The following is a 25,402-nucleotide window of genomic DNA, read 5'->3' as shown; positions in this document are numbered from 1 at the left end:
GCCCTTTACAAATGAAGCAGCCTTTCTTTCAAGACACACAGGGAATGTCTGGTCTAATCTCTCCCCCACACACCTCCTCACGTCTGCCTCATGTCTCACATCTCACTGCGTAACGAGTCTCCAGATGTGCGAGTAATGTTACGGCGACATTTCCCTCCATTTCCTGCTGGCAGAGGAAAAGCAATGCAAAACAAAGCCCAAAGCAAATAAGCTTCATTAAAACATCCAACAAAAGAAAACAAGAAACGCAAACAAAAATCAGGAGGGAGAAATCAATCAGAGCTCAGAGCTTTCTTGAACTGACTTCAGAAAAACGAGGGGAGGAAATGAACAATAGGCAAGGAAAACAGATGGAAGAGAGGAGGAGGTGGGTGGGTGGGTGGATGGCGGTGGGGGACGTGAAGGAGTGAATGCGAGCGAGCGAGCGCCGCTTCTTCTTCTGATTTGTTTTATCTAGCGGTGGCATCCGAGTGGGGAAGCGTGGGCCGCGGCTGTAGTGGCGTCGCGGCCGGCCACTGCTGACAGACAGGCCACAATATGGCTTTTCTTCTTCTGCTGATTAAAGAAGTGCAAGAAAAGGGTGGAGGGACACCGAGGACAGACGCACGCACACACACACACATGCGCTCACCAGTGTCTCTCTCTCTCTCTCACACACACACACACACACACAAAGTCCAATTATAGTTACAACCATATAATGTAACTAACATGTACCAGCTTTGAAGACACGGTTTAGTGTAAAAGTCACTGATGTGAATCCAAAAGAACCCAGGGAACTTGAATAGAAAAACAGACATTTTTATTGCTTTTTTGAGCATAAAACAATAATATGGCTGAAAATTCAAAATCTGAAATATCAGAGCATTTTAAAAATAAACCTTTAAAAAGAAATCACACTGTCATCTTTGAGAACAACTCTAAAGATCTTCCTTTGTGTGTCAACTGTATTCCCCTATCACATTTTTGAACACCTGTTAGTTAATCCCATGGTTAATGTGTAAAACAAAGATGGTTGGATCCCAAAATGCGCTTAAATGACAAAAACAGAAACTCTTTCAACTTTGTGCTCCCAAAACCAAAAAGAAATTCCCAGACTAAAAGTGAAATGAGTAAACCTCGTCAGAGTGCTCCATGTAATGAATGACCAGGGTAAAACCTCACACACGAGAGGCCGACATGGGGTTTGGGAGACACTGTCCCCTGCTGGTCAAGCTAACGGGCTAATAACCTGCTGATACAGCAAAGACAAACGGTGACACAGGATCACCAAATACATTGAGAATCATGAGATACAGCGGAGAACATTTGACAATGTATCGTATCAATACAGAAAGAAAAGACAATGGAATGGATTGCATGTTCCTTTAGAAATAAATATGAAATGATCCTAAGCATTCGCCTCATGTCCACAAAACAGCTTCCAACTGAAACAAGAGAGAACTGAGATGAGAGGAAAAACACATTTTCCTGTGTGCATTGCATGGAATAAGCAATTACTTTTGGCAAAGTTAAAAGGTGGGCTTTTAAGAAAAAATATTGCACTTTCCTCCCGCAAATCCTTAAAAACATAATTCACAGTTTGATTGGTCTAAGGCAAAAGAGTCACTTGGCATTAGGAAACCTGCGTAAGACAATGTCAAGCTCTTTTTTCTCAGGTGATATTCTAAATTATAGACGGTTTTAACTTGACAACATAAACATTCTAAATTAGCCCCTAGCTTACTTCCTGTTGCAGCGTTTGCTACTAATACAATAGCCGACAGGAAATAAGCTAAGGTGCAAACTGTTCCCTAGCAACACAATTCCGTGAAGACCATCTATAGAGGTCCCCACACGCAGTAAGCCCGCTGTCAACTACCAAAATAAAAGCCTGGCTCAATGAGAAATCACGACAGTTAATGCTCTTTATTCTATGAATACACTGAGTTCTGGGCGCGCGAGAGCTCCAAACTCAAGACGATTCACTTCCTCGTATTCCCTGCGTCATCTGTGGACCAAATTATGGACAGACAAGGTACCCTGTGCTCCCGTAGAGAACTTCCTCTCATTAACTAACATAACACCAGTGCAGACCAGACCGACAAAACACACGTGGAAGTACGATTCCCAATCTTAAAATAGTGGTGCGGTGAGACGCGACGTACGAGAAGGGAAAGCGTGGGGGAAGCTCCCGGAGAAAAGAGCACTTGCTCAAACCTAGAGCAGGAAGAGGAAATGATGTCACGGCTACAGCGTAATGTTTCAAAATAACTCCGCTGACTTTCACATGTGTCCACAGAGCAAAGGCTATGTGACGGATCAGTTATTCGTAAGGCAGCAGGTTTTGTGGGGCGCCTGCTCTATGGCAGGACTCCCAACATGGCCATGACTCCCTTTTTCTCCCCTGTTCCAGTCATTACCATGACGCGGGAAGCTCATCGTAGTTATACTTCTCCTTATAGTCATAGAACCAGGCTTCCACTTGCCCTGGCCATCGAGCAGAGCTCCCATTGGATAACGTGCACACACGACTCCTCCAATCCAACCTCTTCGCTCGGGAGTGACCCGCACCGATTGGCTATCACCCAGGGTGACCCCCACACACCGATTGGCACAGAGAGCACTGAACTGGAAAATGCCTTTGATCCAAATTGGGGTCCACGTCTGAGGAGGTCTCAGGTTCCTTAAGGGTAGTGAAGGCCGCGCTGAGGAAGAGGAAGAAGTCACTGGATCTTAGACAGACCGCTGGCCAGGAGGAGTTTGAACGGGATGGTGGAGCGGGACATAGTCAGGGGCAGTCTGTGGAGACCTGCCGAGAAAACGACAACAATAACAACAACATTACTCACAAGAAAACAACAACAAGCAAGGCGGAGCAGAAGACTTGCTAAGCTAAGAGAGAAAGAGTGATTTGTGTTGAAATGAAAGTCGAATCAATCACAGAACAAAAGCCAGTAGGGAGGCAAGGGAAAAGAGCAGGAGTGCTGCGGTGGAGCAGAGATGCTATCTGTGCTGTGCGGAAGGGGAGTGTGTGCGTGTGTGCGTGCGTGCGTGCGTGTGTGTGTGGGTGGGTGGCGCGTCCATGCTCCGAGCCGTTGTTTGTGTTGGGCGGAGGGTGTGTGTGTGTTGCGAGGGGACTAGGACTAGGGCGGTGGGGCCCTGAAGGTCCCCAAGGGGACCCTACTCTCCTCCTTGTCCCTTTACACTTTCCTGAAAGAATTGTACCCTTTCTATCTGAGGAAGAGAGACCAGCCCATAGAGGGGAAACGACGGCCAAAAGGTGGGACCGCTTCGTGACATAAGCTATCCGATTTGCAGCAGAGCACAATCTCCCACCGGCAAAACAAACACAAACACACGTTCGCCGCACTGTGTAAGAGAGCAGAGTGAAAGAGCTAAAGACTGACCAAAGGCACGGATCAGCTCTCTCTGCACCGCCCAGGTGAACGTCTTGATGAGCGAGGCGGAGGTGAGCCCGGCAAACAGCATGTTGTACGAGAAGACGATGTAGAAGTTCCCCAGCCAGTTGTACCGACCAAAGTCTCCCAGGAGATCAAAGCGCGTGATCCCTAAGAAAACACAAGAGGAGGAATGGAAATCTGTTCCACTCGAGCAGGCCTCACCTGCAGAACATTAACTGCAGTAACACTATTTGGATTATAGTCTGCCTACAAAGACTATACAGAGTTTTTGTAACATTTCAACAGCTTTTTTTATTTTCAACAATTCAGTTTACTGTTTTCACTTTGTCTGGAGATGTTGTTTTAACAGCTTATTAGTTAACAGATTCTCTTTGCTGCACGTTCCACCACACACACCTGCAACTAGTGTATATGTAGATATGTTCATGAATTGTCACATAATACTCTGAGTCTATAGATAATCTGTCAACAGTTGAACTGTTGAATTGAATGTCAACTAATAAGTTGTTGAAATGTCACAAAAGTACTCTAAACTCTCTGTAGGCAAACTATCCAAGTTACCTTAACTGCATAAATGACATGCCCTCTTGTGGGCATTATTAAAACTACATGTATATAATAATCAAACTGCACATTCAGCACCAGCTGACATTACATGTGGTCTTTTTGTGATGAATAATGCGTTAAGTCATATTTTCCATGTCCTTACCAAGTGTGCGTGAGAAGACTGGCAGTGCTGAGCTCAGAACCAGCAGTGAAACGCAATTTCCAATGATCTGAGAGGAACACAAAGTGACAGCTTACTTTAACCAGGCTTTTTTTTTTTTAACACTCTTTTATTGACACTTTTGTCACATCAGCGACACACATTTAATTCACATTTACTATATATTGATCTTGAGATTGCGAAACTTGCGAGGAGATGGAGGCTAGCTGTCAGATACCTGCGTGAGGAGATGGAGGCTAGCTGTGACATACCTGTGTGAGGTTGGTGTCCTGGGCACAAGGCAGCAGGCCAGTGAAGAGAGGGGAGCTGTAGAAACCCACCACTGAAGACACCATCAGATAGCTGCCATTCAATTAAGGACAACACTGGAATTAAGAGCCATACACTCATTCAGTCAGATGAGTACATCCAGAACGGCATTACACACACACACACACACACACACGCGCGCGCGCACACACAGACACACACGCACGCGCGCACACAGTATCAAGCAAGTCTGTATGTGGTAAAAGGATACAGGATTAGGACTACTTGCACTGCAGCTCCCAGCGAGCCGAACATGGAGAAGGAGGTCTTCCCCAGGCGAGGGTCCTGAAACACCAACACAAATCATCCAACAACCAGCTGACTAAAGAGACGGAGCCACACGGAGCCACTGTGTCCGTCCACATACGTTCATTTCCATTTGTTTTCAATGGGGACACGGCTGACGATGCGTCCGACAGACATCTTTGACGGATGGATTCATCATCCGTTTAGCCAATAGACCCTTCTCACGGGGGCCATTTTTTGTCGAAAAGGCAGGGTAAACACAGGCGCAAGCAAAACACTAATGAGGGTTTCAAAGTTCCACGATTGGAATTTGGAAACCCTGATGAGTGTTTTGCTCGCACCTGTGTTTATTCTGCCTTTTCGACACAAAATGGCCCCCGTGAAAAGGGTCCATTAGACGCGCTCCTACGTTTGTTTTGTTTTTATTACGAATGCTGAGACAACGTAGTGTACACCATCCCACTGTATGACTCAAAGGATTACAAAAATAAAGATAAAAGCGAGAAAGCCTGGGATGAGTTGGGATGACTAGAATCTATACTATATATTCTGCTCCCTTGTTTTTTCTATGAAGTAGCACCGCTATGAGCAAACCCATGTTCTCTCCTGACTGTATTTACGTTGAGGGTGCAAAACACAGACCCAACAAACAAAAATCTATATCTGTTAAAAATTCTGTCCGTTTGCTGACAGATCAGCGTTCCCCTCACCTCCATTCCTCTAGGCATAGCCGTCTCATCAAAGAGCAACTCCAGCACGTTGAAACAGACCATCAGGACACACATCACCTGGGGAGACAGGGATAATGTCCTGGTTAGACGAGGAACACACATAGCTGTTGAATTGAGATGAGTCAGAAGAGACTGTGGTAATGACAGAAGCCCAGTTGTACCGTCAGACCCAGGAGCAGAAGCATGGCCAGTGGGTAGCCCAGGTTGCGTTGCCATGGGGACGCTTTCCTACGCATCTCTGTAGGGGAGAGCCAAAAGAAAAGAGCCATACATTGTAACAGTCACATTTGTCACAGTCTGTCATGACTAGCTGGGCACAGGCCTCCTGTACAACAACCTGTACAATCAGTAAACCACCAGGCTCTTGAAGGACAGGAAGCCACACGCCTATCACTATAGAGACAGTCGGCATGTATGGGAACGCCCACAAAATGTTAAAACGGCTGGCGCACGAGTGGGGTAAAAACCGCCGATATATCTCATGGGCTGACTCACCAAAAGACGGTGCTGCGGCTCTAAACTACAGGTTTGGGGATTCTAGAGCAGAACACAAGACGTCTGCTCAGATGTGCGTTTACTGCCGTGGTTAAATCCCCGATCGTGTCTGCCTGGGCTGGGCTATCAGCTAAATTCTAACTTTGCTGAATGGATAGAATGGGGGGAATTTACCCCACCCTGACCCCGCCCCCAGCAAGGCTGAGCCAGCTAACCCAGCGTCTATTGTGGGCGTTCCTAGAGCCTGTATCGGCGTTCCCAGACATGCGGACTGTCTCTATTGCCACTGCCTAAGAAATCAAAATGTTCTGAGTCGGGACAATCTGATCAAATTTACAAACGCTTGTCTCCTCCCCGCTTAGTGCTTTTATAAAGCAGAAAACAACTGATACGAGACACACTAGGTCTGTGGCAAGAGACAGACAGTGAGAGCAGCTCACACACATATCGTTCATTTAAAATGAATTTAAAATCATGGCTAAAAGACAATCAAGTGTGTGACCATACTCTAACTTACTCAACCTGAAGCGTGTTTTGTTTTATGTATTGTCGTCGTTTTAAAGTATTTTACGTGTTCTTAGGAAGTGTGTCCTACTATATGTAAAGTATCACCGTCCCTGTTTGAATGTATTTTATGTGTCTGTGTTTGTAACTGTCGTCACACCTGACCAGGGACTGCAGTTGAAAATGAGACAAGATGGCTAAACTGGCACATTTACAGAAATGTTTATCGATGTGCACTGTCCCTGTAACACCGTATCAATAAATAGATGAAATGACTGTGAGAGGAAACCCAGCCGCTCTTACCCAGGGCGACGCGCTGGCTCTGGACTGTTTGGTACTCCCTTTTCATCGTGTCCACATTCAGCTGGACCCAGCAAGATGTACTGCTGCCACCTTCAAGCAGACAACACACAGTTAAGACAGAACATCAAGACGTACTGCCACCTTCAAGCAGACAACACACAGTTAAGACAGAACATCAAGACGTACTGCCACCTTCAAGCAGACAACACACAGTTAAGACAGAACAGCAAGATGTACTGCCACCTTCAAGCAGACAACACACAGTTAAGACAGAACATCAAGATGTACTGCTGCCACCTTCAAGCAGACAACACACAGTTAAGACAGAACATCAAGACGTACTGCCACCTTCAAGCAGACAACACAGTTAAGACAGAACATCAAGACGTACTGCCACCTTCAAGCAGACAACACAGTTAAGACAGAACAACAAGACGTACTGCCACCTTCAAGCAGACAACACAGTTAAGACAGAACATCAAGACGTACTGCCACCTTCAAGCAGACAACACACAGTTAAGACAGAACATCAAGACGTACTGCCACCTTCAAGCAGACAACACAGTTAAGACAGAACAGCAAGATGTACTGCCACCTTCAAGCAGACAACACAGTTAAGACAGAACAACAAGATGTACTGCCACCTTCAAGCAGACAACACACAGTTAAGACAGAACATCAAGACGTACTGCCACCTTCAAGCAGACAACACAGTTAAGACAGAACAACAAGCTGTACTGCCACCTTCAAGCAGACAACACAGTTAAGACAGAACAACAAGACGTACTGCCACCTTCAAGCAGACAACACACAGTTAAGACAGAACAACAAGCTGTACTGCCACCTTCAAGCAGACAACACACAGTTAAGACAGAACAACAAGACGTACTGCCACCTTCAAGCAGACAACACACAGTTAAGACAGAACAACAAGATGTACTGCCACCTTCAAGCAGACAACACAGTTAAGACAGAACAACAGCAGCTGGCTTTAAAGTGAGTCATAAGAGAATGACAGGTGGCCATGATAGCGGCCCACTCACAGTTCAGTTTCCTGGAGAGCGAGGCCTCCTCAAACGTGGTGCAGCTCAGAGTCTCTTCGACATTTTCCAACAGCTGAGGGGGGAATCAACCAACAGCAACGTTTACATGGGCTGCAATATTCTGATATTATCCTGATTAAGACAATACTGTGAAAAAGACAGTGCCATGTAAACAGCATTTTCTGAGTATTCTGATCTTAAGTCACACTATTGAAGTGCGTTGTAGACATGTAAACACCTTATTCGCACTATGACGTCCTATCGGAGTTTCGCAGCATTTCGCAGCGCGCACGGCAGTCAAACTGCTTACAGCTTGATGATGCATGCTCTTGCAGTGATGTTAAAGCTGTTCTTACTGAACAAAATTATACTTTTTGAATAATAAAGATTTGTATTTTAATATAACGCCACTTCCTGGTCCTGGTAACAGCGTTGGCACCATTGTCCGTGGCTAGGAGGATGCCACAGGGATGTCATGTGGATGTGGGCGTGCGTTTTCAGTCATTAATCGGACTGTGCTCTGTGTAGCATGTAAACAGGAATATGAATGGAATATTTCATAAGCAACTCAAATTCAAACACCTTAATTGAAATATTTTCTTATTTAGATGATTAAAGTTAATAGTGCATGCCCATGTCAACGTAGTCCGTGAGATCTAGATTTTATTGCCACATGATAAAAGTTGATGTAACATGTTTGACACTCACCCGTGGTTTCACCAATAGGCTGCCAGTGACACTGAACATTCGGGACAGTCCAAAGGGGGTGCACACTGAAGAACACAACACACACATGGTGATATAGCAGTGTTGTAGTGCTTTAAGCTTCTCTCAACTACTTGAGGTTAATTGAGGTTGAGGTTAAAGTACTTACACAGAAGAAGCAGCACTCCAAAGAGAGAGATCCCAGAGTACAGGTAGGGAAGGTAGTACTCCCATAGATCTGGAGATCAGAGGAGAGGGTAATAATAAGCAGTTAATAAGCCCATACAAACCTAGAAAACTTGGAAACCTAGAAGAATATCCTCACTGACGGGTCTTTTTTTGGTATTGCAGGTGACTCACCATAGAGGCTCGCTCTGGCCATGTTGTCGTGGAGGATGGCTGATGCCACCCACACGATGCCCAGCACGAGCAGAGCCAGCAGCAACAGCAGCACAATGGCCTCGTACACCCGGGCCATCACCCCCTGAGCACAAAGCACATGTTCAGTCAGCAAAAGGGACAATGACAGAGGCAGACAACTACCGTAGTAATATCAATAGCATAATATAATATTATCATTATCATAGGGATCTCACACCTTTTCACTGATGGAATTCCAAAATGTTCTACATGGCCCACCAAATATACCCAAGCATATACGTTTGTTTTTCACTTTAAAATCAAGGATTATAATAATAGTTTAACTCCGTGAAAGAAAATGTAGCAACCAATGTTTTCCTCCGGCAGAGTTCTAGAGTAGAATTTTCTCCCTTTTATAATTTTTCATAACTTTTCGATGTAAAACCCAGTACCTTTTTGGACCCTGCAAATCCCTCGGACTCAGTGAAGAAGTAGGCAAAGGGCATGAGGAAGACCAAGGACAGATTGGAGAAGAGAAAGACTAGGTTCCACAGGCCTGACAGGGACGAAGAGACATTTTCCAAACATTAGTTTTCATCCCAAGTATTCGTCCCAGTTGCAGTGAAGAGTTAGTTCAGTACCACTCTCGGCCACTGGGAGGCATAGTCCAGCTAAGCAGTGGAGTATGAAACTCATGTTAGGCTACCTAGTAACATCTATGCTGAGTAGGAATGGACAAGAGTAACAAAACAAGAAGGGAAAACCTGACCGTTCACTAACAGAATGTTTCTCATATGGAGCGTTAACTACAGGCCAGAAAAACAAGCTTGGGACACTTGCTTTAGATTAAACGGCAGCAGAAAGGCAGTTAAACTAAGACAAATAATCCACACACCAAACAAAGAACACAGTAAAGTCACAGCATAACCAATCAATAATAATGATCCCTTTGTACAGGAGCACTATTGATTTGGTGCCTATTGCCAATGTTCCTCATTGCCTCTGATTATTCAAACAACAATGTTCTCTTTCTATGGGTATCAACTGTCACTTCAGTGTTATAATAAACAATAAGATATACCATGTATGAGAGATCCGTTGAGCCACTTCATGTAGTAACTCTGTGGGAAGGTGAGCAGCACCTCGTTGGACAGAATGGAGATGGGGAGGAGCAGCACAGCACACACTGCGACAGAGAGGGTGAACGTGCACAGCCACAGCCTGCGAGAGGGGAGAGAGGTGGGTTTATCTGCCTGATGCCGTGGACGTGTTTAGTCTCTAGCTTAGCTTAGCTTACAGCACTGCCTAGGTAAGAGGGCACTCCATGGATGTGTTTAGCCTGTAGCTTAGAGCACTGCCTAGGTAAGAGGGCACTCCGTGGATGTGTTTAGCCTCTAGCTTAGCTTACAGCAATGCCTAGGTAAGAGGGCACACCGTGGACGTGTTTAGCCTCTACGTAGCTTAGCTTACAGCACTGCCTAGGTAAGAGGGCACGCCGTGGACGTGTTTAGCCTGTAGCTTAGAGCACTGCCTAGGTAAGAGGGCACGCCGTGGACGTGTTTAGCCTGTAGCTTAGAGCACTGCCTAGGTAAGAGGGCACGCCGTGGACGTGTTTAGCCTGTAGCTTAGAGCACTGCCTAGGTAAGAGGGCACGCCGTGGACGTGTTTAGCCTGTAGCTTAGCTTACAGCACTGCCTAGGTAAGAGGGCACGCCGTGGACGTGTTTAGCCTCTAGCTTAGCTTACAGCAATGCCTAGGTAAGAGGGCACACCGTGGACGTGTTTAGCCTCTAGCTTAGCTTACAGCAATGCCTAGGTAAGAGCACAGTGGACGTGTTTAGCCTTTAGCTTAGAGCACTGCCTAGGTAAGAGGGCACACCGTGGACGTGTTTAGCCTCTAGCTTAGCTTACAGCAATGCCTAGGTAAGAGCACAGTGGACGTGTTTAGCCTTTAGCTTAGCTTACAGCACTGCCTAGGTAAGAGGGCACACCGTGGACGTGTTTAGCCTCTAGCTTAGCTTACAGCACTGCCTAGGTAAGAGGCCTGTGAGGGTGGCTGGCTGGGGATAAAGTAGTACAGTGCCAACGTGTAGGTACAAAGGGCAGAGAGGAACCAGCATGCTACACCCACCACCAAACCTCTCACCCCCACACACACGCGCACACAGACACACACACACACACGCACACGCGCGCGCGCAGAGACACACACACACACACACACACACAAACACACAAACACACACACACAAACACACACACACACACACACAAACACTTGCGCGCACGCAGACACACACACACACACACACACACACACACACTCGCGCGCAGACACACACACACACACACACAGGATAGGACTATAAAACTACAGCCAAATGCCACAGGCCACTTGTCATATTGACACAGGTAGCAGCTCACACTGACACAATCAAAGTGGGTGAGAGAGAACAGATTGCTGTTGGCTCACTTCACATTACGTCATTTAGCAGACGCTTTTATCCAAAGCAACTTACAATAGTACATTTTGTCAACAGTAGTGAAAACCACCGTGCAACACATCAGCTAAGACTTTTGAAAAGGAATAAGTAGCTTTATGCTGAACGTTGTTTTAAGTTCAGCATAAAAGTAAGTAGAGTTTGCTGTTTTGTTTGTTTGTTTGTTAAGAAGAAGAATCGTTCGTTAATCATTATTAGAGCTTTTTCACTTACACAATTTTGTTGACCGTGGCATCTTCAACGTCATCTGAAAGAGGAAAACAAGTGAGATATGAGACAGGACTTATTGATTAATTCATCTTTGCCGTTTTACAATTATGCTAAGTCTCGTCTGTTCTAACAGAGGACACAAAGCCAACTTTAAAACCTTGGAAAGCTTGAAAACATTCTGACTGTAATCACATCAGAGCTGAAAATGTAGGAACGTAGATATAGGTTCATTCCTGTTTTGCCTCAGCCAGGGTCTGAGGGAATGGTAGTGGTGGGCTGTGTGTGTGTGGGCTCTGTGTGTGTGTGTGTGTGTGTGTGTGTGTGTGTGTGTGTGTGTGTGTGTGTGTGTGTGTGTGCGTGCGGGAAGCAGTCCAACGAATGAGCCCAGCATATCTTAGGTCTGCTGGCCTCACAGTAGGGGGGGAGAGAGGGGAGTACATATTCAGAACACTTTGTTCAAGCAATACTCAGGCATACTTCACACAGTAGGTAGGGAGGATCAGCAAAGAAACAAGTGTCACTGAATGATCATAAATTACAGGAGAGAAAACGTGTTTAATAAACAGGCAACATGCCAGACGTGATAAACGCACGTATGCTTAATGAGACTTCTTCCCATGCTAATGTTAGTGTATCGTTGCTTGATAAATAAGCCCAAGGGAAGGAACAGAAACCAGTTCTGTAGTTCTTCTGTGTTGCACAATTGTCATGTTGTATAGCTGCAAGGCTCAACTGTTCTGCTGCCTGTCGGCGTTTCACAAACAACACAGTGAAGTCCTCTATAGCAGGCTGCACAAGCTGGCTTTCCATCCAAAAGGTATCGCAACTTTTAATCTGATTTTCAGAAAGTCGGCAAGAGAAAATGCGAAATAATGCGCGTTCCCATCCGCTGCTATATTATGCGAATGATAAAGCTGTCAATCACCTGGTGTTTGAGGCTGTCTGAGATGCTGATCAGCTGCTAGACCCGATATACAGCTCTATTAAACACATCTAACGTTATTCAGTTAAAGTTTCTTGATGATCTACAAGTAGACAAAGGTACCATAACACCATTTCTGGATTACCAGGTGCGACTCGGCAAGCATAATGTTATAATCCACTGAGCAGATAGTAAGCGAATACAATTTAATTCAATTCTATATAAGGGAGTCGCCTTAAAGTTAACAACCCAGTCTTCTGTTTACCACGGCGGGTATTGTGCTGCGTATTTACCATTATTTACCGTGTGTAGCCCTATTGTGTGGAGGCTACACAGCATGTCATGTTCTGCAGTGATCAAGGCAAACTGCGTGGTTTTTGAATGGAGAGACAACGGAATATCGCTTAAACTGTTTCCACCGCACGTTTCACATTTTCCTTTTATCGATACACCCGACTTTTCCGCCTCCCTCAAGCGTGAAAACTTGTTTGCGAAATTTGGAGATTTTTGCGAATTTGGCAGCGTTTCCACTCAGTCAAACAAAAAAGAACAAGCAGTGGGGGAATCGAAATTTTTATCCCCCCCCACCTGCCCCGTTATTTTTTTGTTTTTGCGCCAAACCGAATGTTTTATGGTCACTCATGATTCAGTAGGTCACGGGTTGGCTTGGTTCCAGCCGTGAAACTAGTTATATAAGGATTTTTCAAAATGTCTATGGAGGAAATTAATGGGGAAGTCTCTTCTTCTGGGGCAGAAAATGTCACGTGACTGTTGAGCCGTATAGCAGCAGGCTCCAGCCTCAGAGGAGTCATATAGAGCAGCCAGGCTAGCTGGAGGAGTCATATAGAGCAGCCAGGCTAGCTGGAGGAGGAGTCATATAGAGCAGCCAGGCTAGCTGGAGGAGGAGTCATATAGAGCAGCCAGGCTAGCTGGAGGAGGAGTCATATAGAGCAGCCAGGCTAGCTGGAGGAGGAGTCATATAGAGCAGCCAGGCTAGCTGGAGGAGGAGTCATATAGAGCAGCCAGGCTAGCTGGAGGAGGAGTCATATAGAGCAGCCAGGCTAGCTGGAGGAGGAGTCATATAGAGCAGCCAGGCTAGCTGGAGGAGGAGTCATATAGAGCAGCCAGGCTAACTGGAGGAGGAGTCATATAGAGCAGCCAGGCTAGCTGGAGGTGTCACATCTGGTTCCAATAGGGCCAAGTTATTGGACGCATTACATAACTTTCACCACAGCCGCATAGCACAACTTTAAACACGTTTATGGCGAATATGGATCCAAGTATGTTGGCTTGTTTAGTTCCAGTAAGAGATGCTTGCATTACATTAATGCAAGAGCAGGTTGTGTGTGTGTAGAGACTGTACTTTGAAAGAGCATGTTGTGTGTTTGTGTGTGTGTGTGTGTGTGTGTGTGTGTGTGTGTGTGTGTGTGTGTGGAGACTGTACTTTGAAAGAGCAGGTTGTGTGTGTGTGTGTGTGTGTGTGTGTGTGTGTGTGTGTGTGTGTGTGTGTGTGTGTGTGTGTGTGTAGAGACTGTACTTTGAAAGAGCAGGTTGTGTGTGTGTAGAGACTGTACTTCTGACGATCCTCAAATGTGCTGCGACCAAAAACGGGAGGCCATGAAACAAGGCCATGTTGGCTGTACGTGAGCAAAGACATAATCTCTCTCTGAGATGTTTTTATCGAAGCGAAGGAGCCTCAGCCAGGCGTCGTATGACAAAGTGCACACTGTCATACCTGCCCGAGGCGAAACACATGTGTCAACATTCTTCAGCACCGCCCCTCCTCCTCCTCCTCCTGATCCACAGAGAGAGAGAGAGAGCTCTCTGCCTGCACGATGTTGCATAACTCTTCTTCTGCACCTTCGGGGTGCTCTGGCCAACATCCTGAAGCGTGGGTGGAGACTGTACGTAACCCCTGGCACATATGTACACTTACACATATATGTAAACATGGGAAAGAGAACGCCCATTGATCAAACCTCAGAAATATGTGCACGCATAGGCTTTAGCATTTGACTTGTACCGTAGATAATTTTATAAATTATGGTATAGCGCTTACTAAACGAATTCGATTTGTACATTATGTTCAACATGCTGCTTGTCAGACAGAACTAATTAGGTTTGTACATTATGTCAGACAGACTATTGCGAGTTTTACCTTCGCCCACCCCCCACCTACCATAAATACAGTAGGCTACCATTTCCTCTAAATAGAATAAGGGGGTTTGTGTATATATAGAATAAGGGGGTTTGTGTAGAACAGCTATAGGCCAGCTTTGCTTGCAGTGAAGAGTGTTGCCTTCATGCTCCCTCTGGAAGAAAACATTCCCAAACAGCAGTGTAATCAGTAGGTCTGTCAGCACCGTGAAGTGAATTCACCTCCTGGCATGGGCTTTTGATGGAATGCTCTCTCCCACAGAGCAGTCTGTCTGCACTGTGTCGTGTGTCTACTCTGAAGATCCAGAAGGCAGACAGTGGCTTTTACACTCACCAGTGATAAACTCCGCTGTCTTCTTGAAGTGTGTGAGGACGAGGTAGGACACCATGTAGAGACACGTAAAGAGGAGGACACAGATCTGTAGAGGAGACAGAAGAGGGGGAAAAAAACACATTTTTATTTTTGTATTTATTTATTTTTTGTCTGCGCACAGTCCATGTTCAATCAAGACCATGGATCAAAGTTAGTGGCACTTCTTTTAACTTGGGTGAGCAGTTATTCACATTATAGAAAGTGTCCCCCCCCGCTGTGTCTCTGACACGGTTGAATAGCAACAACAACACATAGGCTGAAGCAGGCTCGTCCTCTGAGTGACGCAGTATGTCCCCGTCCCCGAGGTGTGAAGGAGGTGGGGTGAATATGTGGCACAGATACAGAGGACATCAGGACACAGAAGAACACCCTGTTCCGATAAAGAGATATGAGAGGGGCACCACACACACACAAAGAGAATGACAACACAGCAGGGCACATTGTGATTGGTCACAGCAGGTGGTTACTGGTGACAACAGATTTGCTCCTCGGGGACTTGTTTCATATTCCTGTTTTGTGTTGGACTGGTAAACCGCTTGGATCATATTTAAACACAACAGTGGCATACCGTATTAGCCAGTGAGTCAGTGACACAGACAATACTTGGGTCAATGTTCTGATATCAACAGTTGCTGCTGGCTAAGTTAGCCTATGAATCACTATAGCCGTTTTCCCACATGCGTACCGGAAAATTACCTGTAAGTCAATATCGGACATTTCCCTGAATTTCCCTTCACACCTTAGTGCTGCATGTGGGAATCTAGTCGTCAAATGAGAACGTCGTCCACCATTTTGACGGTGCCATGATAGACAGATGGAGGCTGAAGATTACCATCAATTGCCATTATCCCAGCAAAGAGAGGGGGAATGGGTGAGAGTCATAAACTAGGATGGATTAGGGGGAGAGCCAGAGAAGAATGTTAACCCAGTGATGGACAGCCTCCCCTTCATACTAGAGAGACCAATTTTCACATCACTAGCTAGCTGGTTTTTTTTGCTTTGTTTTGCTTTTTAACAATTGAACTGACACATTGTGGTGTTCAAAGTATTTGAATGCACTTTTTTTGTTTAGTGCTGATTTGATAGGCTTATGGCTATCCGAAATTGATCAAACCCATAAGGTTCAGGCGGAGAAGGGGGAGGGCCGGGGCCGGGCTCGGGCCCGAAATTCTGACAAGCCGTAGGGCTCACATCGGACTCGTGTCCGAAACAGGTAGGGCCCGGGCCGGGCCGGGCTTGGGCCTAGATCTGAGGCCCATGCAGGACTCTACTTCATGTGCCCAGAGAGATGCTGGACAAACTGTGTGAGAGCTCCAACATCGACTAAGCCTATAATCAGCAATCTGTTGACCCATTTCACCCCCTAGAAATAATGCCAATCTATTGTACAGCTATTAGGCAAAAACAGTGGTACCAAACACACGATGTGTCCGTCATGAGCCTAGCCTCAAGCTGGTCATAAATTCCGGCGGGACCAGCTACATTTCAACAGCAAGAGCCATCTCTTTTAGTGACATTTTACATACATCTACAGCTAAACTCCTAGTCCAGTCAGCCTACAGCAGCAGAGTGCATAGTCAGGAAACATCTAGTCCTAGGCCAGAGAAATGGTATACTTATTTGAACATACTTACTGTGCAATGTAAAACATTTCTAACCAAATCCCCAGCTTTCATATTCCATTTCACCAATAATGTGTCAACTATATGGAGCTGCTGAGAAAACAGCCCTCTCTGGCTGTCGTGTCCACAAATTCAATTTGGACATTAAGTCAATAAGACGTTAAGTCTATCCACGATGCTGGACTTGTGGAGGATAAGAATACACTGAAGAACAGGATGAGCGATGCAGAACATACTCTCCTTTGCCAGAGCATATTATTAACTTGGAGAAGATCAGAGAGGCAAACTGGAACATTAAAACTCAACACGTCCGTAAGCCAGATTGAGTGGTTAAGTCTGCCCTCTCTTGACCCACACAAAGTGCTGGCCAAGGAACCAATCTCATCTTCTGTCTCTTCCTACTCTGAACCAATCTCATCTTCTGTCTCTTCCTACTCTGAACCAATCTCATCTTCTGCCTCATCCTACTCTGAATACAATGCCAAAAGGTGAGTGTGTGCTGTGCTGTCCACTCCTTACATTTCCTCCCAAGACCACAGAGGAAGACCAGCCAAGCTGGCAGGATGTAAAAGTGTGTCTGAGGTGGCAGTAACAGCACAATAGGTGTGAGACTGAGAGGATAGGTGTGAGAGGAGCCCTGGAGAATGGCAGAACTGAACAACATGTACAGTATAAAGCTGTCTGTAAAACCAGTTTCTTAATAAGATGCAAACTGAAGGAGAATGACTGCCTGGGAAAAATAAAAGGGCTTTTGACAGAGCTAGCCCCTAAACGAACTTGTGACATAGCTTTTGACAGAGCTAACCCATGAACTAACTCGTGACATAGCTTTTGACAGAGCTAGCCCCTAAACAATCTCAGTCACGATTAGGGATGTTCATCAATTATCGAAAATCGATAATTGATCGTTGAGGAATTGAATCGATCATGTGGAATTTCTATCGATTATTGTTATTATTTAATTTTATTTAATTTTTTTTGTGGACTAGGTTTGGGTGGAATTCGTTCCTCCTCGCCCCACTCCGTTGCACAGCCGACTAACGTGAGGTGGAGCTTCATATAGTCTCTAGTTTTCTGGCTGGGCACGGGCCTTTGTGCCAACAAAACTGTTTTAAACATGGGGAATTCACACCGGCATGCGCCGGGGACAGCAGAGTGTTGGAGAGGAGACACATTAAAATAAAGAGTTAATTGAGGAGAACACGTCGTCTTTCGTATTTTCTGCCATAGGCATTCATTTTGTAAAAAATATATATATATATATATATATATATATATATATATATATATATATATATATATATATATATATATATTATTATTATTATTAATATGATCGATAATCGATAATTGATCGTTAATTTTCCCGATTTTCGATTATGGAGATTTTTCAAAATGAACATCCCTAGTCACGATATAGCTTTTGACAGAGCTAGCCCATAAACTAACTCGCGACATAGCTTTTGACAGAGCTAGCCGATAAACTAACTCGCGACATAGCTTTTGACAGAGCTAGCCCATAAACTAACTCGCGACATAGCTTTTGACAGAGCTAGCCCATAAACTAACTCGCAACATTGCTTTTGACAGAGCTAGCCCATAAACTAACTCGCGACATAGCTTTTGACAGAGCTAGCCCATAAACTAACTCGCGACATAGCTTTTGACAGAGCTAGCCCATAAACTAACTCGCGACATTGCTTTTGACAGAGCTAGCCGACAAACTAACTCGACATAGAGTGAATTCTAGGATTAGAATATCATCTGTGTCATGAGCATCAGGTTTCCGTGTAATTTATTTCACAAAAAGTATAGCACAATGCATTGTGGGAATACAAAAAAATGCCAGGAGTAGAAGACCAAAATGAACATGAGAGAATGGTCTTTTATGTCAATGCGTCCATTATTCAAAAGTATGAACAATGAACATTTGACAATGGCTCACTGGGGTACATATGGTACAGTAAGACATGGGGGATGGGTCAGTGGGGACATAATGGTACAGTAAGACATGGGGGATGGGCGTGCAGCCGTGCACCCCTGTGTGGTTGGTTGGAAGAGGTGGAAGAAGCTGACCCACTTTAGAACAGAATGGCAACAATAGTGTTCTTTTAGAAAAACAACATCTTTTCAGATCAACATAAACAAGGAATCAAATATGAGTTCCTTCAAACTGCTGAAATCAGAAAGGCTACATTGTTTCTCATGACATGTGCCGTCAGAGTTCTGTCTTACCTTCCTAACATACAGTTTATTTATCCCCATGGGGAAATTCATCCTCTGCATTTGACATCCTCTACTAGGAACCTTCCTAGAACTATAGGAGCAGTGGGCAGCCGCAGTGCAGCGCCCGGGGACCAACTCCAGTTCTTTTGCTATTGCCTTGGTCAGGGGCACCGACAGGAGTCTTAACCCTAACATACATGTCTTTGATGGTGGGAGGAAACCGGAGCGACTGGAGAGAAAAGTTTAACCCACACAAACACTGGGAGAACCTGCAAACTCCACACAGAAAGACATGACATGGCTTCTGGTGTCGTCATGTTGACACAAACCCTAGATGACTTTATTCCATCCAGAGTCCAGACTAAACATAGAATAGCACCTGTTGAAAGCCTGGTTTAGGACTGTGTAGACGGGACTGCTCATTTGAAATACATTTAGAAATGGCTGCAACTTGCAAACAATGCACGGTGCATAACAACTAAATCAGATCAGCCTGTGAAATTGTTCAATATTGCAGTCTAATTTGGCAAAGAGCCTGCTATAGTTAATCCCACAAACGGAAAGCAGGGAACAAAGGAAAAAAGACCCTTGAGTCAAACTGTTTTGTAGGGAGGAACACGTGTTCCATTGGCAAATGTCTGGAGCTGCTGGCAGCACTCAGCAGGCCGTTGAAGAAAGGAGTTTTTTTAAGAGGAGTTCAGCATCCAAAGACACAGCTTTGTGTTGAGTTTGCTCAACCCATTTTAAAATGCACCCAGTAGCCTAAAAACACCTTTGTACTGATGGAAGAAAAAAATGGTGAAGTTCAAAACTTTTCACAGTCTAGCCGACCTGACTCCCTATAAAAAGGATAAAGAAGGAGGCAATAGGTGGTACAGACTACACAACATCCTGGCACAATGTCAATGGAACCCTTAACCCATTGATACCTGATGCAGCATTTGTGTGTGTATCCCTTTAAGACCGCGAACCGCGTGACGGTTCACGGTCTTAAAGAGATACACACACAAATGAGGGATATACACGCAAATGCTGCATCAGATATCAATGGGTTAATCTGTTCAGACTTTGGAGGGGTCGGCTCGACCCCTCCAAAGTCTGGACGTGGTCAGGCAAAGTGTGAAGGCCAGTTTGTTTACAAGTACGAGGAGAGATTAGGACAGATTTAGCCAAAGACAACTGCAAATATTGCAAAGCGTAGCAATCCTTATCCAAAAGGTGTGTGCAACTATGTTATGTTTGCATTGTTGTTATATGACACAAGATGGCAGAAACGTGCACGTTAAAATTCCAAGCGTTATTGCATCAACCAAAGTGACATATTAAAGTCCTTGACAGAAAAAGGAATAGCAAATAACAGAATAACCACAAGCATATGCTTTGCCCGATCGAGTTTCCTCCCAAGCCATCATTCAGCCTCTCCAAAAAAAAAAGAACATAAAAAGATATTTTATGTTCCCATAAAATTACACAGCACGACCAAGCTCCTCTTTCTATCCAGAGTCCTGCCAGGCAGTGCTTCCTGTCAAGTCTTGGATGCAGCGGAAATCCTTCAGATCCGTTTCAATCATGGTTTCATAAATCACTGGACTGGACCAGCTTTTCTCAGGGTCATGAAGGCATCGTGATGTTGTGGGGGGAGCGATCCACTCTGCTGCTTTTCTCAGGGTCATGAAGGCATCGTGATGTTGTGGGGGGAGCGATCCACTCTGCTGCTGACCTCAGCATGACCTTGGATACAATTGATCACGGGATCCTTGTTGAAAAGCTTAGGCTGTAGGTGGGTATTTCTGGATCGGCCCTGGTGTTGGTTTACAACACATCTATCAAATAGGACATTTCCAGTATCTAATGGTGATTATCTTTTACCGGCCACTCAACTATAAGTCATCCAGGGGTTTACTCTTTGGCCTAGTCCATTTCATTGTATAGGGCAGGCCTACAGTGTGCTTCCCCAAGTTAATAGGATTTATCATTTTAACTGTTTTCTTCTTGTTTTATCTAATCAAGCTTCTTATCAGATTAGCTATTTCTGAAGATTATCTGCTACTCAAAGACTGGATGGCACAAAATGTCCTGCATGAAACTACGTGAAACTGAACGTCTTGTCCTTGGTTCAAAAACACATGATGGCAGGCGAATATTAGTGTCTAGTCCAATATCATTCAAAAAAAAAAAAAAAAAAAAAATGCTGGTCATTTATTTTCAACCCATGTGTGAATTTTGAGGAACATGTTAACAAGGTGTCTGGCTTCTTCAAATCATTAAACATTTTAAAATTAAGTCAGTTTTGTCTATTCATGATTTTGGAAATAACTGTCATTTTGTCATTATGTCAGTACAACTGTAACGCCGTGTTCTCTTGACTAAGCAGTACTGGTTCCACCTGGGGCCCTCGCTTTGGCAGCTCATCAAGCATAGAATTGATTTTAACATGTGTGTCATCACCAACAAGGTACTGCATGCTGAGGCTGAGCACTCCAGAGTGTCGGGATTCATTTCTTCCGTTTGTTTTAATATGTGAAGCACTTTATTTTGGGACTGCTAGCAAGATGCTACACAAATCTACTTATATACTACTGCCAGAGATAGCCATAATTTCAAAAGTAGCTGATCAGTCATCAGCTTGACCTAAAGCCATTTAGTGAGCAGAGATGGCCAGGGTCAGCTGACCACCTTGACGAGTACCATGAAGAAGACGTGGTAAGACTTAAGCAGGGAGCACAAGATAAGAGCATTAGATCCTTAGATGAAAGAAACGATGGAAGGGTAAACACAACAAGGATATTGGACACTTCATTGTAATGCTCCTCACTGTCATGCTCCTCACTGCCATGCTCCTCACTGTCATGCTCCTCACTGTAAACTTGTAAAGCCACTTCCATGAGCAACTACACTGCCTGTTAATGAACCTGACTCTCTGCACTTGACTATTGCAAAGCTGACTTAAGCTGAAGACTTCATTGGTTCCGTCTGTGATGCCTCCTGTTACAATCTATATGCTTCATTTGCTTACTGATCATTTGCATATCTTTGGATTATGGATCATAATTCACACTCTCACTTAAACACGTTATGGAAAAAAGAAAATGGAGATATGGAGCCAAGTCAAAATGACAAAGGCAGGGCTTTTCAAAGTATGAGACTGTGGGCCACCCCTCAGACAAAGCTTGTGGATGAAAACCTCTGGCCTCAAGTCTTTAATACTTGTATTAGGGGTGTCAAAAATAATCGATTATAAGATGCATCGTGATGCGGACGTGCACGATTCTGCATCGATTCACAAATGTCAAAAATCGATAAAAAAAAATAAAAAATAAAAAAAAATATAATGGAAGTACATGCAGTTGTTTATTTTAATTATGGATCATAATACAATGCAATTCTAAATGCACTTTTATTTTAAAAGTAGCCACACAGTGAGAAAAAAGAAAGTGAGAAAAAAAAATCATGTATTGGGGGAAAAAATTGATGCATCGAGATGCATCGATAATCGTAATCGAATCGTAGCCCTCTGAATCGTAATCGAATCGAATCGAATCGTGAGGCCAGTGAAGATTCACAGCCCTACTTTGTATACCGTAATTTATATTCTTTCCTATATCCCATTCGTTGATGACCCAAATTCTCTATGTGGAATTAAAATTTTAATTAATCGATTATGGTAATGAAATTATGCGCTGATTTCACCTCATTTTCTAGCCTAATATCTTCTGCAGCTGGTGCCCATCCAGTCTACACAGTTAAGTTTGGTATAATAAGACCTAACGATTATCATTAGTTATTGATAGACAGACATGCCAATGACCAAACCAATTGGAATAGACGAGCCTGCCAATGGTCCCAGAATAATATTATGCAATGGAAAGGAAGATAAGAGACTTGCTGTATTGTAGGAAATTGCCGTTTACAGTGCACCCGTATCTTAGATACATGTCGGCGCAGAGCATACCGCTGCACATGAGATATGGTTGTACTTGTCAGGGGTTAAAGGTCACTCCCATGTGCCTTGTTGTAACTAAACTAATCTTTAAGTGAAGTCTGAAGTTCAGCTGGAAACTGTGTCAAGGAGGAACAGGCATCACTGGCAGCAGAGCAGAGCAGAGCTAGACGCATTACTCACAGTAGAGTAGAACAGGAATGTGAAGTGTGGTGACTCAAACCATGGCAGGTAGATGAAGGAGGCTTGGAGAAGGGGTGGTTATATAAAGAGGGGTCCCAGGTGCTGGAGACGCTCTGTGGGGTTGTCCCTTTGTGTCTGGACCATCCCACTGCCTAATGACCAGCTGCACCATGGAAGAAGTTCAGTTCACCTCAGGGCAACCATTAAGCTACGCTTAAAGAGGCAGTTCAGCCCAAAATCAACAATACATATTTTCCCATTTACCTGTAGTGCTTTTTAGCCATCTAGATGGTTTTGGTGCGAGTGGCTGAGTTTTGGAGATATCGGCTAGGGATGCACGATATATCGGCAATCATATTGGTATCGGCAGATGTTAGTAATTTTTTAACATATCGGCATTGGTCCGATGTTACAATGTTAATATCGGTTATCGGTATCAGCCAAAATGTTCCCATTGAAAGGAAACATTGTGATAAATCTATGATTTATGGGCTTTTCCAAATGTTTTGGAAATAAATAAATGCATTACTTGTTCAAATTCACATGTGTTTTTCAGTATGTACAAAATGTTATTATCATAGAAATGTGTTTTTATACAGATCATATTGACATCGGTAAATATTGGTTATCGGCCATACCAGCCATGTTAATATCGGTTATCGGTATCGGCCAAAATGTTCACATTGGTGCATCCCTAATATCGGCCGTAGAGATGTCTGCCTTGTCACCACGCAAAAGGAAGCGTGGTGAGGTTACAGCTAAGCTAGCCCCATTCGTTCCCTCGTCCATCGCCTCCCGGCTCTGGGAGTCCTGGGACTCCGTCACACAGCTTTACTCTGCGTAATGTGAGGCACCAAGGGGAGAAAACGGTTTCTTACCCGTTTCCGATGTCGTATGGCAGATTTGAAGATATTATATTCCTCTTACGGATGTTGTTCGGCAGTGTTACATGATATTCAGCGGTGAAACAACTGTTTAAATCCAGTCTTTAGACAGCCTGTGCCGAATGTAGGAGAAGAGAGGCGGCCATTTTTTGGCACTTTGAGCAACGCAAGTCGAGTGCCATTCAGTTTCATTGTATTCGAGAGATCGCAGACATCTCTATCGATATCTCCAAAACGATCTAGAATTCTAGATGATAAATCGCACAACAGGTAAGAGGAAAATATGTATTTTTGATTTTGGGGTGAATTGTCCCTTTAATATCTTCAGCTTGTGCCCATCCACTTATACACAGTCTAATTTGGTATAATCAGATATAACATAACTAATGCTTTTCATTATTTAACCCCTCGCCCACCACACGGGCTCGCTATCGCCCACCCTGCAGCTCGCCGAGCTGGCCCTGCAGCTCACATATGCACTCGCCCTGGCTGCTCCTTGATGGCATACTTCAGGGATGCTGGATCACCTGTCACACCAGCCAGACTCCCACTTATTTCAGTGTCTGCCCCTGGGACTTGATTTTGCTCTTATGACATCACTGATGCCATCATCAGTGGGACTGTGTGTGTGTGTGTGTGTGTGTGTGTGTGTGTGTGTGTGTGTGTGTGTGTGTGTGTGTGTGTGTGTGTGTGTGTGTATTTATGATAGATACTAATGAACAAACCAATTCAAATAGACAAGCCTGCCAATGGCCCATATATATATATATATATATATATATATATATATATACACACACATATATATACACATATATACAGTATATATATAGGCTACACATTTATACACATATACATACATGTACATATACACACACACATATATATACATACACACACACACACACACACACACACACACATATATATATATATATATACACACATATATATACACATATATACAGTATATATATAGGCTACACATATTAGCATATATACACATATACATACATATATATACATACACACACACACACACACATACATACATATATATATATATATATATGTATATATATATATATATAACAGTAAGGAAGATACAGACTTGCTGTATTGTAGCAATTTGCCATAGGTTACACCGTACACGTACAGCAATACCGAGGCTAGCTGGCATGTGAAACAAGTATCTATCTGTAACTTGTCACTGCTAAGAGTTTCACAGCCGTTAAGACATGCAAAACAGACGTAAAGTGACTGGGCTTGCTAACTGATTATGTGGCGGTTTATATTATCGCTAACGTTGCAGTAGTAGCCTACGGACTGCCCTGTCCTCGTATGACCGACGTTGCCTTTTTAGCCCTCATCCCTGGCGGCGTTACTTACTATAGTCTCTCGGACGCGGTTGTGGAAAAGTTGCTCTCTCACCGACACGTCGTCTGCTTCCATTCTCCGAAACCATAACCAGTATCCTCCGGCTTTAAAAGCACGGGGGAAAATAAGGTGTTAAAACTAAAGGTAGACCATCTCATCAGACGCGCAGCTGATTACTGGC

The 25,402-nt window shown here is 44.2% G+C and overlaps 1 protein-coding gene across 1 annotated transcript; it reads right to left on the bottom strand.

Annotated features, from left to right (window-relative positions):
* Positions 1–841: 841 nt before the first annotated feature.
* Positions 842–25,402, bottom strand: lmbr1l (limb development membrane protein 1-like). The gene is made up of 17 exons (XM_083641338.1): positions 25,234–25,402; positions 14,951–15,035; positions 11,541–11,574; positions 9,909–10,048; positions 9,280–9,383; positions 8,828–8,951; positions 8,637–8,705; positions 8,471–8,535; positions 7,763–7,835; positions 6,720–6,809; positions 5,579–5,655; positions 5,397–5,474; positions 4,652–4,725; positions 4,383–4,473; positions 4,114–4,180; positions 3,390–3,551; positions 842–2,791 (listed from the first exon to the last, which is right to left on the bottom strand). The coding sequence occupies exons 1-17, from the start codon at positions 25,294–25,296 to the stop codon at positions 2,706–2,708; spliced, it is 1,482 nt and encodes a 493-aa protein (XP_083497464.1). The 5' UTR covers positions 25,297–25,402; the 3' UTR covers positions 842–2,705.

The sequence above is a fragment of the Poromitra crassiceps genome, assembly GCF_964638095.1.
Source record: "Poromitra crassiceps genome assembly, chromosome: 8".
Taxonomy (NCBI): Eukaryota; Metazoa; Chordata; class Actinopteri; order Beryciformes; family Melamphaidae; genus Poromitra; species Poromitra crassiceps.
The sequence above is the reverse complement of the archived record's forward strand: the minus strand, read 5'-3'. Positions and strand labels throughout refer to the sequence as shown.